The sequence below is a fragment of the Podarcis melisellensis genome (assembly GCF_964234715.1).
Source record: "Podarcis melisellensis genome assembly, chromosome: 2".
Lineage (NCBI taxonomy): Eukaryota > Metazoa > Chordata > Lepidosauria > Squamata > Lacertidae > Podarcis > Podarcis melisellensis.
Genome location: NC_138529.1, coordinates 81,496,924 through 81,517,096, shown reverse-complemented (window position 1 = coordinate 81,517,096; position 20,173 = coordinate 81,496,924). Strand labels below are relative to the sequence as shown.

General features: G+C 45.6%; 2 protein-coding genes across 3 annotated transcripts in view; one reads left to right on the top strand and one right to left on the bottom strand.

The window, feature by feature from the left end:
* Window positions 1-1,609: 1,609 nt before the first annotated feature.
* On the bottom strand, window positions 1,610-8,077 carry PDE12 (phosphodiesterase 12). The gene is made up of 3 exons (XM_081900563.1): window positions 6,625-8,077; window positions 4,784-4,862; window positions 1,610-2,774 (listed from the first exon to the last, which is right to left on the bottom strand). The coding sequence occupies exons 1-3, from the start codon at window positions 7,915-7,917 to the stop codon at window positions 2,332-2,334; spliced, it is 1,815 nt and encodes a 604-aa protein (XP_081756689.1). The 5' UTR covers window positions 7,918-8,077; the 3' UTR covers window positions 1,610-2,331.
* Window positions 8,078-11,817: 3,740 nt separating this feature from the next.
* Window positions 11,818-20,173, top strand: part of DNAH12 (dynein axonemal heavy chain 12) — a 101,204-nt gene continuing 92,848 nt past the window's right edge. The window contains exons 1-4 of one of the 2 annotated variants that reach the window (XM_081899980.1): window positions 11,818-12,118; window positions 14,737-14,912; window positions 17,564-17,654; window positions 19,701-19,727. In XM_081899980.1, the coding sequence (XP_081756106.1) occupies window positions 14,737-14,912; window positions 17,564-17,654; window positions 19,701-19,727 (294 nt within the window). In that variant the 5' untranslated portion in view covers window positions 11,818-12,118. The remainder of the gene's footprint in view (window positions 12,119-14,736; window positions 14,913-17,563; window positions 17,655-19,700; window positions 19,728-20,173) is intronic. The other variant, XM_081899979.1, reaches the window with a different exon arrangement.

Genomic DNA, 20,173 nt, shown 5'->3' with positions numbered 1-20,173 from the left:
AAAATTAGTGTGCTTTGCAAGAGAAACTCTCACAGCAACTTCATGCTTCTACAGTCTAAGGTGTGCAACATTGACTGCTCTACACGTAGGACAGAAGTCTAAAGCAGCAGTAAGTGTAAAGGGAACCATTTATTTTTAACACATCTGAATCATGCACTTTCTCCAGACAATTAATTGAAGCATGTGTTGAATTGCCACCTTGCAGAAACCCTGTGAGATAGCACATGCTTGAACAGAAATCTGAACATGACATTTTGTGAAATACACAGCTTCTGCAGTTGTGTCTGGAATCTTGACACCTCTGTTCTTTTTGTATCTGATAATTACAATCCGCCCTGTTGCTTCTGTCATAGGGCCAATTAGTATTTACTTTGTGTCAGGTGCAGGGAACTTGTTGCTCTCTATATGTTGAATTACAGTTGCCATCCTTCTAGTTACAGGTAGGTAGCCATGTTCGTCTGCCGTTGTCAAAACAAAATTTTAAAAAAATCCTTCCAATCGCACCCTAGAGACCAACTAAGTTTGTTATTGGTATGAGCTTTCGTGTGCATGCACACTTCTTCAGATACGCTGAAACAGAAGTCACCAGTCCCTTATATATATTGAGAGGGTGGGGAGGGGTATTACTCTGAAGGGTGGTGGGAATGGGTGATTGGCTGATAACTGTGGTAAACCTGTTGACTGTTAACGACTGCAATTGGTCTTACAGGAAAAAGCAAGGGGTGAGATGGCTGAAAATAGCTTTATCATGTATAATGAGATAAGAATCCAATGTCTCTATTCAGACCAGGTCTCTCCATGGTTTTAAGTTTGGTAATAAGTTGCAATTCAGCAACTTCTCTTTTCAGTCTATTTCTGAAATTCTTTGGCAATAAGACAGCTACTTTGAGATCTCCTGGGAGATTGAAGTGTTCTCCTAGTTTTTCTGTCTTTTGATTCCCGATACCAGATTTATGTCCGTTTATCCTTTGGTGTAGGGTTTGACCATCCTTGACAGGAGTTGGAGGCTAAAAGTTTGAGGTCTCCCCATACCTGTTCAATATAGTGTCTATAGTTTACCATGGGTGAGATCCACCATCACATCACCAGACATACCAGAATCCCCCATTCTTTTCTCCCACCACCACCACATTCTTTATAAAAGAATATAAAATGTGGCATTGTTACACAACACTTGGGTCAGTAATAGGCCAAATCAGGAATTCACAAGAGGTGGAGAAGATTGACAGTAAAGGTTACAGGTTATATGCTGCTGGGCTTAGTAATTCTTCCATCCTATGTTGGAGGTTTGCAGTGTTTGGGACATTCATGTTCTGAAGAGCAGCTTGAAATAAGTTGATTTACTACAGCCGTGCTCTAGTCAACTTGTGACTACACTACTGCAACTTTCTCTTGTAGACTTTTCCTCCCATGTCACTTTTCCCAAATATATATCTAAATATATAACATGTACACAAATTTATCCTCTCACCCCAAAGTGGCCCTGTATCATACATAACATGACATTTTGAAGTGAATCATTTCTATGCTGTGAAGCATGCATAACTGGAAATTCAGAACTTCATTGCATAGAGACACAGCCAACTAGAAAAATAAATCAATTGCAGTATTAAGAGCAAATGAGACAAACTGTATTTTTCAAGTTCTGTTTACACTTCAGTACATTATCAAAAGACTTCAGAATCACTGTAGATTACCTTTTACATACTCTGGGGGGGGGGGGAATCAACACTTTCACATATAATCATGGTTTTTATTTATTTAAGCACAATTATTTTGGTTTACATGGACAGCCCCCCCCAACATTGCCTGAGAGCAGGTAATTGTGTCAAATCATTTTTGGAATGCTAACTTTTGATATGGACATTTGTGTAGGGTCAACATAAATGTATTCAATTTGGGCAGCTTGTCAAGGAATATCTTTTCAAAAGGCAACAGCAATATATTGACAGGGCATACTACTTGCTGAGAATACCAAAACCCTTCTAGTTGTTCCAATTCTTATATAAATTCAGTTTAAACAAAATATCCTTAATCAAAAACCATATGAAAAGGAAACAAGATAATTTAACTTTAAAAGAAGCATTAAACATTGATTGCTTTCCTTATTAGTGTAAAAAAGGGGGAGTGTTTGCCATAAGAACATTCTGGTTATGACAAGTTACAGAGAGATGAAAATCTGGTTTAACATTCCTAATAGGCATATAAACACATTTTATCCAATTATCTTTTGTAAAAGCTGGTAGCCAAGCCAGGATTCAAGTTGAATTCTCCTAAGTAGCCCAAATTTCTTGCTTAAGAGAAAGGAACAGATACCAACTTTTTTTTAGTCTACTTCCACTTTAAGTCACATATTAGTGCTATATGATCTGAAGGGTGTGAAACGCTTGGTAAGGCCTGATGAGTGGTTACTTCTTCATGACTTGGCAGTGGAATTACTTGTTCAACCTCTAAAGCATTTGCATCAATGAAAATGTAGTCCAAACATCCATGAAAGCCTCCAACGTAATTAGTATAAGCTGGTTCTCCACAAGCACTTTTCAGTCTGAATGGATGGGCTAAAGACATTGTGCACCGCTGCTCTTCTCCATTTGAGCCCCAATCCTCATGCTCTTCAGCAATGCTGCCACAACTGATGAAACTATATGCTCCACTTGATGGTGTGCTATTAAAATCCCCACAGAATATGACAGGAGTAGAAGGATATATGTCATGTGTTACATGCCTAATATGAGACAATGCTATTGCAGCTTGGATTAGACGGATGTTCCCACCTAAGGACAAAATAAAAATAAGGACCAATTTTTAACCTTCAGGCTTAAAGTCATTTCAACCAATAAGACTTAAAATTCAGCTTAAGTCATTCAACATCCACCCCAAACCGCCCGAGGAATTTTTATCACCACTTACAAATGCAAGCCATTTCAAAAAAGCCAAGGGTGTGTCAGGAGTACCTTGGTTCTCAAACTTAATCCATTCTGGGAGTCCGTTCGACTCCCGAAACCGTTCAAAAACCAAGGTGCAGCTTCCATTTGGCTGCAGGAGCTTCCTGTACTCAGTCAGAAGCTGCCTCGGACGTTCGGCTTCCGAAAAACATTTGCAAACCGGAACACTTACTTCCGGGCTTGTGGCATTCGGGAGCAGATTTGTTTGACAACTGAGCCATTCGGGAACCAAGGTACCACTGTATTTCTTTTCCTTTGGAATTACACACATTTGTCCAGCAATAAGGCTAGGAAGCATTTTCCTTATTGAGGCTACTCAGGATGTCAGTTCAGTCAACAGCTCTCATGAAAGGATTCACACACTGCATATGTATTACTACTTGATAACCCCAAGACTTGCTTTATGTGGAGCTGCCTGTGCATCTGAGCTGGAAATTGCAACTAATGCAGCAGCTGTTCACAGGAGAGTGTTGCACTGGTTGCCAGTTTGCTACTGGGCCAGAGTCAAGGTGCTAGTTCACAAAGCCCTAAACAACTTGGGCTCTTAGTACTGTGACCACTGAGATCCTCTGATTGGACACTTCTGGCGGTTCCCCACATCAGGAATCATTCCTGCCTACTTTTATACGTCTCCAGAAAAATATGATATTCAGACAGGTCTTTGAAACATGGATTCTACCCCACCCCCCAGCTTTTACTGATGGCATTGTAATTTTGTTTGTTGTTTAACACATGCTGTATTTTTTATGAAAATGTGGACTAGAAATGTGGCTGGATGGTTTCGTGGGAGCCGATTGAAACTAAATCCTTCGAAGACAGAGGTCCTATGGCTAGGTCGGGACAGCATGGGGATGAGGGACCAAATCCCTTCTCTTGCGAGGGCCCAATTAGTGCCATTGCCTTCCGTTAAGAGTTTGGGTGTAATCCTTGACGCCTCCCTTTCCATGGAGGCGCAAGTTACAGCAACAGCCAAGGCGACATTTTTCCACCTTCGCCGCATCAAGCAGTTGGTCCCTTACCTTTCCCGCCCCGACCTGGCCACAGTGATCCATGCGACGGTCATCTCCAGGCTTGACTACTGTAATTCGCTCTATGCGGGGCTGCCCTTGAAGCTGTCCCAGAAACTCCAGCGGGTACAGAATGCTGCAGCGAGGCTCCTCACGGGGTCTCTGCCATGGGAGCATATTCACCCAGTGCTTTTCAAGCTGCACTGGCTCCCGGTGGAGTACAGGGTCAGATTTAAGGTGCTGCTTTTGACCTTTAAAGCCCTTCACGGCCTAGGACCCTCGTACCTACGGGACCGCCTCTCCTGGTATGCCCCATGGAGAGCCTCAAGGTCCATAAATAACAACACCCTAGTGGTCCCAGGCCCTAAGGAAGTTAGATTGGCTTCAACCAGGGCCAGGGCCTTTTCAACTCTGGCTCCAGCCTGGTGGAACGCTCTGCCTCATGAGACCAGGGCCCTGCAGGATCTGATTTCTTTCCGCAGCGCCTGTAAGACAGAGTTGTTCCGCCTGGCCTTTGGCTTGGAGCCAATTTGATTCCCTCCCTCCCTCTCTTTCCCCCCTCCTCCTGCGATGAGGCTACATTTTAATACTTTAATGTTCCATTATTTTAATGTTGTATTTTATTTTTGTTTTTAAATTGCAATCATTCATCTTGTTTTTATTATTGCTTGTAAGCCGCTCTGAGCCCGGCCTTGGCTGGGGAGGGTGGGGTATAAATAAAAAATTATTATTATTATTAATACTGAAATACATAAATATATTGAATTTATAACCCACCTCAGGGCCCAAAATATACCCTAAAATGGTTCATTGTATTGTTAACAGAATTACCTTTTGGGTGCCAGTATAGGTGGGTGTTGGCAACACAAATCTTTCTTGAAGAATCGTTTGTTGACTGAAGAACAGAAACCTACAAGGAACATGGAAATTACGGTAAGCCAGGAAGGACTGTAAGCTGGCAACATGCATCTATCTTGTGTGCATTCAGCTTTACACATGTGGCGATAGATGGATGGATAGATAGCAGGTGGATAGATAGATGGATGGATAGATAGATAGATAGATAGATAGATAGATAGATAGCAGGGTTCCAGGAAAAATGACTTGGGCAACCTCATCCACCATTGAACCCAATGGATTTTTACTATAGTATACATGATTTTTGCTTTAGATGTGAAACCTGGCACATAACTCCTGCATAAGTTGCAGGCTTACTGTATTTTAAAACTGACTTCTTATAACAATTCTGTGCTAATAAAGCTACCGGCCTAAAATTATAAATATGATGTGTGGGTCTCTCATTCACCCCACCCCCACTGTCAACCAGCTGGACTGAACTAAGCTTACTCTACTCCCCTTTCTTTATATCCTGGCATCCATTTCCAAGCCATGTTCTGTTTACAAGTAGTGTTTGAAACTCCCATTGTTCTAGGCGCATTTTGCGACAGGGAATTTCATTTGCATGAGCAGTTTCCGAGCTCTGGGCGCAGTACCACAACTAAGATTTCAGAGTAAAACGGCAGAGTGGAAGGAAAGGATGACCTTTTTCTGCCTCCCCACTTCTGACTACTCTTTGAAGACTGGAGAAGAGACCCTATTAAGAATATTAGGGGAGTGGGCAGAGAAAGGCCTAGACCATGTGAAAAAGCAATGTAATATTTTAGCCACAGTTCATTCATTTTCAGCACTGTATTCTTGTTATAAAAAAGCGCACCCAGACATTCTGTTGTTGCACCCATAACCTAGGTTTAAGGTACCGTTTAGTTCCTAGTTTTCATATCTGAGTTTCTAACACTGCTTACAAGTATTAAGTGGAACTCCATTTGGAATTGCTAGCTGTAACTCCAGCCTAGCAATCCTTCATTTGACATCAAAGTTGTAGAGCAGGAATAGGGAACCCTCTGGCCCCTGACCCTCCAGAGGTTGCTGAACTACAACTCCCAACATTCCTGACAATTTGGCTCTGCTGGCTGAGTGGATGGAGTTGGAGTCAAACAGCATGTGGAGGGCTACAGGTTCCCTACTTCTGCTCTAGAGGAAAAGAGGCACTAATAGATTTTCCTGAACATGGGGATTTAGGATACATGATTGATGGTCTATTTCTGATGGGTTTTTAAAAAAAATGTTCTGCTCATACCTAGCCATAGATCAGGGGTGAGGAACTTTCTATTCTCTTATGGGCAACCATCTGGAGGCTGAATGCCTGAGACGGGCTGGGCAAGAAGTAAAAGAAAGTGGCCAGAGCAATGGATGTGACTCTTACTATTATGCATCAGGCTACATTCTTGACACACACAAGAATCAAAGGTTTCCATATCCCCTCCCCCAACATAGAAATCTCAATTCAAGGCAAGCAAGAGGCATTGCTACAATTCAGACACATTCCAGCAAGACAAAAGGACCTGAAGAGGGCCTGGAACAGGACCACTGAGGTGTGTGGCCTGGGAAGAGTATTGAGGGAAGAGCAGTTGGCCCCAAAGCAATGGGATGTAAAGGGAAGCAGCCTGGTGCACCTTTCATGGAGAGGCAGCTTTGCAAAAAGTGTACCTATTCAATTCCTGCATGAGAAGTACAGGAAGCCTGCCTTTCTCTCGATCTGGTCCCCTTACTCAGCTTAGAGCCAACTTCCGCCATTCCCTATCCCCCTAACCCCCTCTCCCTTTAACTTCTACCTGCAACACAGAGGACCGCTGGTGCACTTTTTCCTGCACCTCCGGATAGGGGGCCAGCTTGTCTCGCAGTTCTTTGTGCAGGGGATCCTCGAGGAGCGCCTGGTTCAAGGCGATGTCGTGCTGGCTGAGGAGGCTGAACTTGTCCCTTCGGTAGAAAGTGGCCAGGCCCTCGTGCTGCTTCTCCTTGATCTTGAAGAGGCCCTCCAGGCCGAAGGCGTCCAGCGCGGGGCCCAGGCTGTCGGCGAAGACGGACTTGTCCACCTCCTGCAGGCAGATGATGTCGGCGCTGTAGCCGGCCAGCTCCTTCTTCAGCAGGTTCTGCCGGTAGTCGAGCTCCAGCGAGTAGGGCGCGCAGTACGGGTACAGCACGGTCCGCGAGAGCTCCGTCTGCGCGTAGACGTCGGCCAGGACGTTGTAGGTGACGGTGCGGATGAGGCCCGGCCCGGTCACTTTCTTGGTGTACAGGTGGCGCGCGTCGAAAGTGCAGGCGCCCGGCCCGGCCTCCACGGGGCCGCTGCTCTCCACCTCGCGGGGCAGCCCGTAGCGCCGCTGCCCGTTGCCCGGCGTGCAGACCAGCTTGAGGCGCAGCCCGATGTGCGCGTTGCTGGGCGTGAAGACCCGCTCGGCGCCGCCTGGCGCTTCCACCCAGCCGCCCGGAGCTTCCCCCCCGGCAGCAGCGGCAGCCGCCGTCCCCACGGCCGGCTCGGCCTTCTGCTCCTGGTACCAGCGGAAGAGGCAGTCGCGGGGCGAGCCGAACTCGGCGCGCAGCTTGGGGCAGACGGGGAAGCCGGCCAGCAGCGAGCGCGGCAGCTGCAGCTCCGTCAGCGCCGGCGGGTTGCGCTCCACGCGGTAGCGGGCCTCCCCGATCTGCAGCACGGCGCCGTCCTGCCAGGCCTCGGCGTTGGGCACGTCCTCGGCCACGGCCTCGCCGTCCTGGGAGAAGAGGCAGACGGCGGGCGGCGGCGGCGGCGGCACGGCAGCCTCGGCCTCGGCCCGCGCCTTCTTGCTCTTCTTGGCCGCCTTGGCGTGGCCTTTGCCGGCGTTGTTGGCGATGCGCGCCAGCGCCCGGCCCAGCGGCTCCGCCTGGTCGCGCTGCATGTGCCGGGCGCTGCCGTCGCCCAGCACGAAGGACACGCTCAGCTTAGGCTCGGCCGGCACGCAGCGCACCACGGCCCGCTCCATGGCGGGCAGCGCGCCGCTGGCGGGGCCAGAACCGCTCGGCCGCGGCTGCGGCGGCCGCCGCCTCCTCAGGCCGGGAAGGGCTCTCAGCGTGCCGCGGAGCAGGCGCCACATGAACTCGCAGCCGCCACGCGAGCACCATTCGCGCCGCTCTGCCCTGCGCCTCCCGGCCTCGCTCTCCGGCTCTCCTCCGTTGCCAGGCAGGACTCAGCCACTTTGGCTGCCCCGCCCCGCAAGGGACGATGGGAAAAGCCGGGGCGAGAGGCGAGAGGGCCGGAGCAGGAAACGCGAGGCCTGCTGGGAAATTGTGTCCACGCCTCCCTTAAAAGGGGGGGGGCCGGGAGCGTAGAGGGAGATGAACCCGGAAGTTGGTAACCTGTGAATCTCTCAATAAATCTTATGCGGGGGGTTGAACAAGCTGGAAGTGCCTGGTCGTTATTTCCCAGATCTCATCTTACGTATTTCGTATTTTGTTGGACTTGCAACAGAACGCTGCAGCCGTTTTCTATCAGCCGACGCTCCATGCTAGCTGAGCATGCCCTTTTTTGCGGGGGGGGGGTGTCCTCACATTTAGGGGATTTTTGTCTCTTTTTTGTTCTGTTACATATCTTGGGGCTCCCGCCTCCAGCCCTGCTAAGACTTACCGCTTTGTGTGTGGTGGTAGTTCTCTATTAGTATATGCAGGTCGGATGTACAGTCAAATGTAGCCGTGTGCAGCGTTCAGGCTTCTCTCAAGCCTGCTGATACTACCCTTTTGTGAATGGATTGCGTCATTTTGGCTACCTAAGGAATGACACAACCTGAACATCTGAACCAGAGCGAATGGGGGAACATTTCAACTTCCCAGAACACTGTTAAGGGGCCTTAGAATGGCTATCCTGGAAAAAACAATAATTTTTCATTACATTATTGTACAGCTTTTTATTGCAATGCATAAAGAGTTTCAGTGCGTTAAATTGAGAAATAGTTCTTGCATGACTTAGAAATGCCTGGATGTTATCAACTATTGTTTTATGAATTAGAATACAGTAATAGAATTGGTTCTGGTCCATGGGGTGATGAAACAGCAACAACAGAATTGTAGATTTGGAAGGGACCACCAGGGTCATCCAGTCCAACCCCTTGCAATGCAGGAATCTCTTATCCAACGTGGGGCTCGAACCACAACCCTAAGGTCCCATGACCCCTGACCATTAGGCCCAGTCGTAACCGACTGGGGTTGCGGCGCTCATCTCACTTTACTAGCCGAGGGAGCCGGCGTACAGCTTCCGGGTCATGTGGCCAGCATGACGTAAGCTGCTTCTGGTGAACCAGAGCAGCGCACGGAAACGCCGTTTACCTTCCTGCCAGAGCGGTACCTATTTATCTACTTGCACTTTGATGTGCTTTCGAACTGCTAGGTTGGCAGGAGCAGGGACCGAGCAAAGAGAACTCACCCTGTCTCGGCGATTCGAACCGCCGACCTTCTGATCGGCAAGTCCTAGGCTCTGTGGTTTAACTCACAGCGCCACCTGCATCCCAGGCTCTACCAACTGTTAATTATGTAATTAGCACTGTCTGTACTTTCTGCACTTTATTTCCTCTCCCCCCCAGCAGTGTAGCAAGGCACCCAGGGCTTACATGTGACCCTTGAGTGTCTGCGCTGCCCACAGGTGTGGGGGCCCTTCCTGGGTGTTTCCTTGGCACTGTGCCCTGCACTGCTTTTTCCAGCAGTGCTTGGTTCGCTGGAGGGTGGCCATGGCTGAGGGGGAGGCGACAGCTGGGCCGCCTGCAGGCCCACGGTTGGGCCACCCTCTGGAAGCTGCTGCCCAGTGCAGACCACCCTTAATTACAATACGGCTCACCCCACTGTTTATTTATTTTGATTTATTTAACCAGATGTAATACATTGCTCAATCAAAAAACTCAAAAGTTTTATATAAAATATTAATTTTAAAATACTGATAAAATCAGTGGGCTTTAAGAACAAGGATATAATAAAATTATCAAAATATAGATAAAATCAACCATTTTCTTGGTAGACTTACCTAAATAAATGTTATTTTAGTACATATGAACAACAATAGAATGAAGTGGCCCCCGTAGTATGAATCAGCATACGATTTCCCCCCCTACAACCACTCAAGACTCAAGATAGCAATTCATACAGATAGAAGTAGACTAGTCCATGAAAGTTTATGCCCTCACTAATGTGTTCGTCTTTACGGTGCCATAATACTCTTCTTTTTGCTTCAGGTTAACAATCCTCTGTTGGATTGAACCAAAGGCCTATATAGCTCAGCCTTAAGGTAACACAGTCTCCCACCAGATCCCTATTGGAAACCAACAAGCACTGAAATAAAATAATAGACAAAAGCAGAAGGGGCCCCACAAATCTGTTTTAGAATGCTGTTGAAAAGGCCTTCTCTTTCATTCCCACCCACTACATCTCTGTTGACAGGGGAACAAGAAGGCTATCTGAGCAAAGGTCATGAGAAGTTTCATGTGAGATTGGAGGAGGTAGTTCTTGATATGCACTGATTCAACACCAGCTTGAGACAGTGCCTTGGGTTTAGCTTGAAAACAAACTGGAAATAAATTTAACTGATTCACAAACAGCACAATGTTTGTGATGTTGTTGTGTAGTCGTTTAGTCGTGTCTGACTCTTCGTGACCCCATGGACCAGAGCACGCCAGGCACTCCTGTCTTTCACTGCCTCCCACAGTTTGGTCAAACTCATGCTGGTAGCTTCGAGAACACTGTCCAACCATCTCGTCCTCTGTCGTCCCCTTCTTTTTGTGCCCTCAGTCTTTCCCATCATCAGGGTCTTTTCCAGGGAGTCTTCTCTTCTCATGAGGTGGCCAAAGTATTGGAGCCTCAGCTTCACGATCTGTCCTTCCAGTGAGCACTCAGGGCTGATTTCCTTAAGAATGGATACGTTTGATCTTCTGGCAGTCCATGGGACTCTCAAGAGTCTCCTCCAGCACCATAATTCAAAAGCATCAATTCAAAAGCACAATATATTTCCTGTTAAGCCCAAAAAAAAACTCCAGCCACACCGTGGTTAAAGCTGTGGACTGTCTTCAAGGACAGCACCATCTAAAGTGCATTACAGCAATCCAGCTTGGAAGCGATTGAGGTTACAATCCTATTTACACACCTAGCTCCTACATTTGAGGAGACATGGGTATGATTCTACTGCAAAGTTTGGATGTAGGCCTATCAGTTCATTCAAACAGATTGCAGTGAACCACCAGAGTTCTGCATGTCAGAAATGTTATGTGGCATTGGGCCATATGGTAGAAGCAGTGTTTTTTATTAAATCCTATGACAAACAGCATTCTGTAACCTTTATATAAAGTACTTGTACAACATATGAAAAAGCATGATCCAGGGCAGCAAACCTTGTGTGTATGCCATTCAAGCTGATCGTGAAAGGAACTGTAGTTCAGCGGCAAAGCACACTTGCATGCATAAAGTCCTGGGTTCAAGCCATGGCATCTACCGGTAGGTTTTGGGAAAGGCTGAAACCCTGCATGGCCACTGCTCACAGGCACCTTGCTATGTTCCTATGAAGACTTGGCTTCCCTCTGATTTGAACCGGCATCTTTGATAGCACAGGAAGCTATACCCAAGTCTACATCTGAACACCTGTAGGGTGCATTTCCTATACACTATGAAGTAAATGAAGGCACTTGGGCAGTGGAAGGATTGGTTTTGGGGCCAAAGCAGCATGGCTGAGCCTAGCCACCTCTTTTATCAGGCATAGGCAAACTCGGCCCCCCCAGATGTTTTGAGACTACAATTCCCCTCATCCCTGACCACTGGTCCTGTTAGCTAGGGATGATGGGAGTTGTAGTCCCAAAACATCTAAAGAGCCGAGTTTGCCTATGCCTGTCTTTCATCATAATTGCGATTGTGATTATGATTATAAAGGGAGCGTCAACAGCTCGCTTCAGCAAACCACGTCGTCTTCCAGCAGATCTGCGTTTCTTCCCAAAAAGCGCCCCTTTCTGCGGCAGCTCCGCTCAGCCTCCGGCTCCCTCTGTCGGGAGCCTTTCCTCGCTGCGCCCTGCGGACTCCATTATTCAGAGCCGGACTCCAGCGCCCGCTCGCGAAGGAGCCTGGGGGAAATGGCCGGCCTCCTGTCGCCATAGCAACCGAGGCGTTGTTGACAACGCGCTGCTGCTGCCGCCGGCGACGAACCGCGAAGCGTGTGTGGAGCTCGGCGTCGCCGCAGCTCAAGCCCGTTCCTGTCTCCCCCAAAAAGGGCAGCAGACCCTCCGCCGCCCGCCAAACTTTCGCCCTTCTTGCGGGGCTCCGGCGCTGAGAAAGGTAAGCAGCCGGGAGGCGAGCAAGGCCGGAAGTCAGACCGGCAGTTCTTTATGGGCCAGGGGGCGGGGAGCCTTGGCACCACCAGCAAGTTGTTGTTTTTTGTTTTGTTTTGTTTTGTTTTGTTTTGTTTTGTTTTGTTTTGTTTTGTTTTGTTTTGTTTTGTTTTACATATGCATGCTGCCCTTCATCTGTCCATCTCAGGGCAATTCACATACAAAGCATAAAAAGACAAGATAAAAATTCAAAATACACACTAAAAACTAGAACAGAACGAAACAAGAACCTTCTTGTTTATGAAATCCTCCTGGGTTTCATAAAACGAGATGAGCTGCTCAAAAGCAACATTCCTTTACCTCCAGCAACCCCACACATGCTGCGGAAGAGAAAAACACTGCTCACAAGGTGATGCTGGTGCTAACTATTCAAGACGTGCCATGGCACTGGCTGAGAAGAGGTTCTGGAACAAAATCCCAGTGCAGATGGATCTCCCCCTTTAAAACCAAGACAGTTACACGGACAGGGCTAGACAGAGGCACTTTTGCTTTCTCCACCCCACCCGCCATAGCAGCTGCTCTTCTGTCTTCACAGCCTCTGCAGAGGACTTGAAAAGTGACTGGACTTACATTGGTCTATCTGGCAAGCTTAGTGCTGCTTAAAGTGATTTGTTCTCCAGGATTGCAAATGGGAGCCTTTCCAAACCCTACATAAATATACCAGGGCTTGACCCTGTGGCCTTCAGTGAGCTACAAGATACTACCCAATCCTATGCATGGTTTCTGCTTGGAAGTAAGTTCCACTAAACCTGCAATCCTGTGCATGCTTACTTCAGAGTAAGCCACATTGAATACAGATGAATTTACTTGCAAATAAATACATATAAAATCGGGCTTGTAAACAAGCCTTTGGGAAAGGACAGTTCTATCCACATCAAGCTCAGCTCCCTCATATTACATTAGTTGGCACAAGATTTCAGTCCTAAATGCACAGTGCCTTATTATGCATGCTTAACTGGGAGTAAGCACTGTTGAACAGAAAATCACACTGCCATCTAGCAGAGCTGGTCTGAAAAGTGAAGGGCTCTTGTCATTAGCCCCAGTCAATGGCAGACTGGATCACTTGCACACAAGTATGCAAGGCATTTTGAGGATAAAATTGCTTACCTCTGTGCTGAGATGGACTCTAGAGTAAATATAACAAGTCCAGGGAAGGTGTACACTTCGCTGGCTGGTCTAGTTTTATAGGCTCTGTTTCAGCTTTTGGATTCTGAGCATGTGGACAAAACACACAGTGGTATGGAGTATCATGTGCTCTCTGGACCCTTTTCCTATGTGACTTGGGTGAACAAGCCAGAAGAGGTTGCCTGAATGGGTCTGATGTGTGATGAATGCATTGCTGCAGAAGAAGTTGGTACCTGCCACTCTGAAGCAGGCAGTGGTGCAACCACTGCTTTAAAAACCCAGATTAGACCTGGAGGTTTGCAACAACAACTTCCTGGTTGCAAATATCCCCTTCTTAGGAAAAGTGGTCAAGCGGGTGGTGGCAGTGCATCTCCAGGCAGAGGTGTAGCTGGGGGGGGAGGCAGGGGGTGAAGGGCACTGGGCCCCACACTGTGGGGGGCGGCACTTACTGTGGGGCCTGCAGCGCACCTGAGCCATGCAACTCTCCTGGGAGTGATGTGGTGGCTTGGGCGCCTGTAGGCTCTGCTCTGCTCGAAATGGCAGCAGGGGGCTTGCGTTTGCCTGCCGCCTCCCCCTCAGCCACCCTACAACTGAGGGGGAGGGGGAAGACAGAGTCCTTGGAAGCTCCGTGTAGTGCATCCTGTCCCGGCTTGCCCCACCCTATGGGCGGCTTGCCCCATCCCAGGGAACAGGACATTCTCCACCCTGGGCACTCGAGCGGCTAGCTACACCGCTATCTCCAGGTACTCCAGGAAACAGTTTATGTAATTCAATTCCATTCTGGGTTCAGGCCTGGTTTGGGAGAAGAATCAGCCTTGGTTGCTGTGATAGATGATCTTTATTGGGAAAGAGACAGGGAGAGAGTGTTCCTGTTGGTTCCCCTCGATCTCTCAGCTGCTTTTGATACCATCAGCCATGGTATCTGTGAGTAGGGAGCTGTGACACAAGAGTGCTGTACTCTACTACAGGGTCACTAACACAAAGTGACATTTGGTAATACCTGCTTGACCCCTTAGGATCTTTTGGGCTGTGGAGTACCATGGGGTTCTATTTTGGCTCCAATGCTGTTTAACATTTCTATGAAGCCATTGGGAGTGGTCATTAGAGATCTCTGAGATGTCATCAGCATGTATGATACTCAGCCCTGTATCTCTGTACCCATTGAATCAGGTAAGTCTTTGCAGCTGTTGGACCAGTGCTTGGATGCGGGGTGTGGAGTGGGTGCTGGATAAATTAAAATGGAATCCAGAAAAGATAGGGTCCTGTGGGTAGGTAGTTCCCAGGAGTTGGGGAGGTTGGCAGTTCTGGATACAGTTGCATTCCAGAGGTGCAGAGGAACAGGTACATAAACTGTAGGTGCTCTTAGAGCCATCATCATAATTGGATGCTCAAATTCAAGTGCAGTTTAATCATATGAGCATTATTTCCTTGTTATTTTAGATGTCAGCTCCAGGAAAATCTTCATGCTCCCCCGATGATGACGACGACGACGCGTGGAATGTTCAGCTGCCACCTATAGCTTTGCCCTCCACATCCCAGGGTTTGACAGAAAAACAAAAAAAGCTAATGCGATACCGAAGAGTCAAGGAACAGCAGAAGATGCTTAATCAGATCATGTAATATTCCTGTCTCTTTTTCTTACGTATTATATGAGGTGTTCTCAGTCTAAGACATAAGCAGGGCCATACTGAGTATCTCCACACTCACCTCCAGTGACAAGCAGTCCCTCCCTCAGCATCAGATTATACAGCGTGGGTATCTGCAGAGAGATGGCCTTAGCGCATAGAGTTGTAAGTGTGAAGGCCCCTTTCATGCAAAAGTTTGTGCTGTATACATGGACATCGAGGGGAGGAGTTACTCAGTGCTACTGCTTGTGACCCTGTTCCCCTCTTGTGTGTTGGTTTTTACACATGGGTATAGTACCTGAACAGAGCTATTATGAAAGGACAAGAGTTCTCACATCACTCACTGTATCTTTTGTCAAGTGGAAAGTTCTATGCCATGAGGATGGCTCCCATCCATGCCTTGAACTACTCTGCTGCCAGGAGGATGCTAACATTTCAACCAGCCACTGGTGCTGGGCTTCTAACTGCTGCTAGCTATGCAGACATTGGCAGTTGAAAATGTGTATATCCACATTGTGAAAAGCTTTACTTGCTGATTTTTGTACATCCTGATTCAATTTAATATTTCTATCCCGCTTTTCCAACAACAAATGTTGTGCTCAAAGCGGCTCGCAATAATCACAAACACATTAAAAAAAGACATTGTGATAACTATACTATCAAACACAATAACATGTAAATAAAGCAAGCAACTTTATTTAATGATAAAAGCAAAAGAACAGACCAGGACAATTTTTATTTCCTGATCAGTTGGCAGCGTTACCAACCAGCCAGTTATGCTGCTTGGAGCAGCTTCACCTTGTTACCGGTACAACAGTTATCAACCCACACTTCATAATGCTAGTATGGTGTCTTCAAATCATTTGTGCTTAGATCACTTTCAGATTGGACTACTGTAATTCACTCTGCATGCTGTGCCAAGCCATTATTGCCATATCTGATGGGGTCAGCAAACATTTTCAGCAGGGGGCCGGTCTACTGTCCCTCAGACCTTGGGGGTCAGACGATATTTTTTTGGGGGGGGGAATGAACAAGTACCTATGCCCCACAAATAACCCAGAGATGCATTTTAAATAAAAGGACACATTCTACTCATGTAAAAGCACACTGATTCCCAGACTATCTGCAGGCCGGATTTAGAAGGCGATTGGGCCAGATCCTGCCCCTGGGCATAGTTTGCCTACCCATGGATTAGATGATCCACCTTGCCCTGGAAAAAACCCTCCCCCTGATTCCATATAAGATTAGGACTTGTGAAAATTTGTTGTCTGTTGAACATCAAGAGTGATCTTTCTTCTTTACAATATAAGGATTCTAATTTAAAACTTTCTAGTGTAGGTTATTTAGAGAATAGACCCTTTGTTTAGTTTTATTCTTTGTTAACTTCCCCCTTGTTCCTTATTTCTCCATCTTTAACCTCAGTAAAGCTTCTTAAACTGATATTTTGAAATCAGTGACTGGGGAGTTACTTGGTAGCTGTCTCTTCCAAGATTGAAAATTCACCACCAGCTCTCGGAATTTTTGCTCAGGAGGTAGAGTAGATTGAGAGATGATAGCAGATGTGTAAGCTGGAGTGTTACAGCTTGGTATTGCCTTCAAGCCAGTTGAGCATATCTGTAGCACCTTCCCCAGGCATGCGTTCCTCATGCATTTGGTTCAACATCTGAATGCCTTCTTCATGTGCTACCAATAACTGAAGTGCAGTTGTTATACAATAGAAGCATGGCATTTTTAGTAGTGGTGTCAGCTTTATGGAGTGTCCTTCAGGAATGCACACCTCCCCCAAACCTCAGGGAAAACAAGTATCATTTTACTACTTTGTAGTTTGATATTTCTTATTCTGGTGATTTGTTTGTTTGTTATTTAGTAAGTAAGTATACCACCCTTCATCCAAGGATCACAGGGCAGTTTACAGTATAAAAACCTCAAAAATACATAATATACTAACAATACCCCCCTCCCAGATTAAAAGGTCATAGGTTGTTTAATTAGCCACAGCCCACTGCAGATATAATAGGTTATTTCTTTTTAAAATAACATTAATAAAAATATAGTAATCAAGCTGTTTAAAGTAGTGGCCTACTGTACTATGGGACACAAGATTTAGCCAATCAGCATTGTGTAAATTCAGATTCTACTCCAGTAAATAAAGATTTTCCTGGTCCTGGGGAAGATGGATACGTGTGTGTTACAAGTCCGGTGAGTATACTTCCGTAGCAGGCTCACTACTACAAAATGATGTACACATACATTTTGTTACAGTCAAATGTATGTTTCAAACGTTTCAATTTAGGGTAGTAAACAGACACCAGAGGCACTCCAGGGAATTTAGAATACTGGGCTATTGCCTTCTGTTGTCTGATTGTTGTATGAATCATTAACTTTATTGGATTAGGATCTTACTTGAAAGTAAGTTCTACAAAGATACACTGAGAAAATATGGACAACATAATGAATTACTATCTAACCTGGCCCACCTTTACATAATTTCGTTTGATTATTGCTGAGTGCCTATATGCTGATGGAATAATTGTGGAAGGGGAGAGACAAAAGACTAAGGGACCATTTCTTTTGCTGTATCTTGTATTTCTGTTCGAATCATTGTTTACAGTTTGCAGATTTAACTGAAAATTTTACTTCAGAGTTAAAGAAACCCAAAGAGAGTATGAAGACGCCACAGATGAATTTGTTAGAAGAGAAGCCCCGTCTCCTATTCCACAATTGCCTTTAACTGTACGTTTCTCATTTATTGAATAATTTCTTTGGGTTCTGTTGTTGTTGTTAGATTATTGCAACACAATATGTGTGGTGGGCAGGCACAGTGCATTAATGACTTACTGTCCTCTTGAACTCAACCCAGCCTCGCCCCTTCCTTTGTCTTGGAAAATCCCTATTGCAGGCCTGCATTAAGAACCTTGCCAAGGAGTTGGTTCTAAAAGCTGTTTTCCCTCATAATAACCAGCCAGATTTTCTGGTTTATCATGATTTACTGTGAGTTAGTAGCATGCTAATGCATGTTACCTGGTTGTTCCCATGCAGCTGCATGGAACCTGAATTCTGTAGTAAAGTTTCATCAAACACATAATCCACAAAGATTTTTGGTATATCTAAGACCTACGCTCATGTTGCATCTTTGGGAGGAGGACAGAGTTACACGCAAAGCACACATTGCCTCAGCCACTGTTCAGAGTAATTAGATTATGTTCATGGGCATAGCCCCCCTTAAATCAAGTAAATAAATAAAAATATTTAACTAAAAGTAGAAACTCAAGAAAGATTTTGACAGATTTTTCTGAGCTCTTGCGATCAAAAGGAAGTAATTTAAAACAACCGTGTTTGAGACATTTCATTCTGAATCTGATAGATGGAGCCAGACAGAGGATGATAACAGATGGGTGTCCTGCCCCCCCCCATAAATCCTGGTTACCGCCCCCCCCAAAAAACCATAGCTACGTCCATGGTTAAGTTCAAAATTCCTGTCACCTCCAGAAAATTAAGCAGAAGATTCTGCTTAAGCCAAAGAGGGATCTAGAGACTCAAGCAAAAATATAATGGATTCATACTTGCAAAAACAGTGCCATTTTCTAATGGCCTCACTGCTAATGCTGTGTTTTGATAGAAGGATTGTGCATCTATACTCAGTACTAGTTGTCTCTGTGTGTATTGCACTTTTTGGTACGTATTCCTGGCCTCTTGTGTTTGTGTCCATTGTGCAAGTGGACTAGTGTCCTGTTTATGGAATTGCATTTGATTGCTAGAGATGGTTTTGATCCTAAATTCTTCCCTTCGCTTTCTCATAATAATGAGTAACAAAGTTACTACAGGTTAGATTTGTAGTAATTTCAGGACCCTAACTGGCCCCCTCTTTTAGGATAGATCTCTGCAAATCTGCTTCTCTTGCCCTTTCCATTTTTCTCAGCCTAGTAAATTTATTTGGATCCCTGAGTACGATTCAATTAAGTTCATGGAATTAGGTCCACTCATACAACAGGGCTCCCCCACCCTCTGCTTCCTATATGCCCTTTGAACCCCCTAAATCTGCTTTGGATGCTTTAGGAACCCACCAAACAGGTTTCAAGGGAGGCATGGGGAGGAAAAGGGGCAAAGTCTCGTTGCATGATCAGACCTCATTTCATGCATGCATGTTGAACTCTGCCCCATCTCTTTGCAGAACTGTACTAGCTGAATGAGCTACACTATTGTAAACTTAAGATAGTGTGAAACAGGGAGTTTAGAGGCAAGGAAGTGTTTCATAGGAAAGTAGTTGGCTCACTTTCCTGCCTTGAGTGAGAGATCAGCGTTCTTTATTGCTTCCTGTCTTAGTAGGAAGTTGTGTCTTGAACTGGTACAAAAGTTTATATAAAGCAAAATCCTAGAAAAACCCATGCATATACTTTGGCCATTATGAATATTTTAATTATCAGAAGTGTTCACGGGCATATGTGTTTCAAGAATAACATTTAGCTTTCAAAAACTCATGCGTAGCCATCGATAGGGTGTATTGGAGGCAAATGGTGTTTCAGTCAGTGCCAGAGAAGCTTGCAGTTGCTGATGATTCTCAGCCCCTATTGACATCAGCAACACTTACGTGTATTGTATCTACCAACCAGCCAAGAAGTGCTCAGTAGCATGGTGCTGAATGAAATGACCTCCCCCAGCAGTTATCAGTAAAAACATGCCTACCCCCACTGGGTGCCACTGCAAACAAATGATTTCTTGTTCTATTTTGTGATTATTTCTTAATTTATATAACATATTTTTGTTGCATTTCCCCCACAGATGAACAGTGAGCAGAAACAAATAAGAGTAAGTGTTGTTTTTTTAACTTGTTGCAAGATTCTGATAGTAAAATGCTTTCTAAAGAGTGTGTACATAAGGAATTAGAAATTATGTAAATATGTCCAATATCTATTTGCTGATCTCTATATGGAGAAGTAACATAGGCCTGGTTTGCAGGTCACAGTAAGCCAAACTATGGTTTACTGGGACCATGTGAACAAGTGAGCTGCTTTTCCCCTCCCTGGTATTCTTTACTCATGCACTGTGTGCTGAGCTAAACCAATATAATTTATGCTGTTTTGTATTCTAGGTGTTAGATTATATAGTCCAGCAACGTTTATTTTTTTGCTAATACTTTTTTGCATTTAACTGAAAGAAAGTTGCCTAATTTTCTTAATAACTGATCTGGTTGTGTCAACCAAATTGTGTTCATGATCATTTCATTGTCATTTCATTGCCATTGTCATGTCATT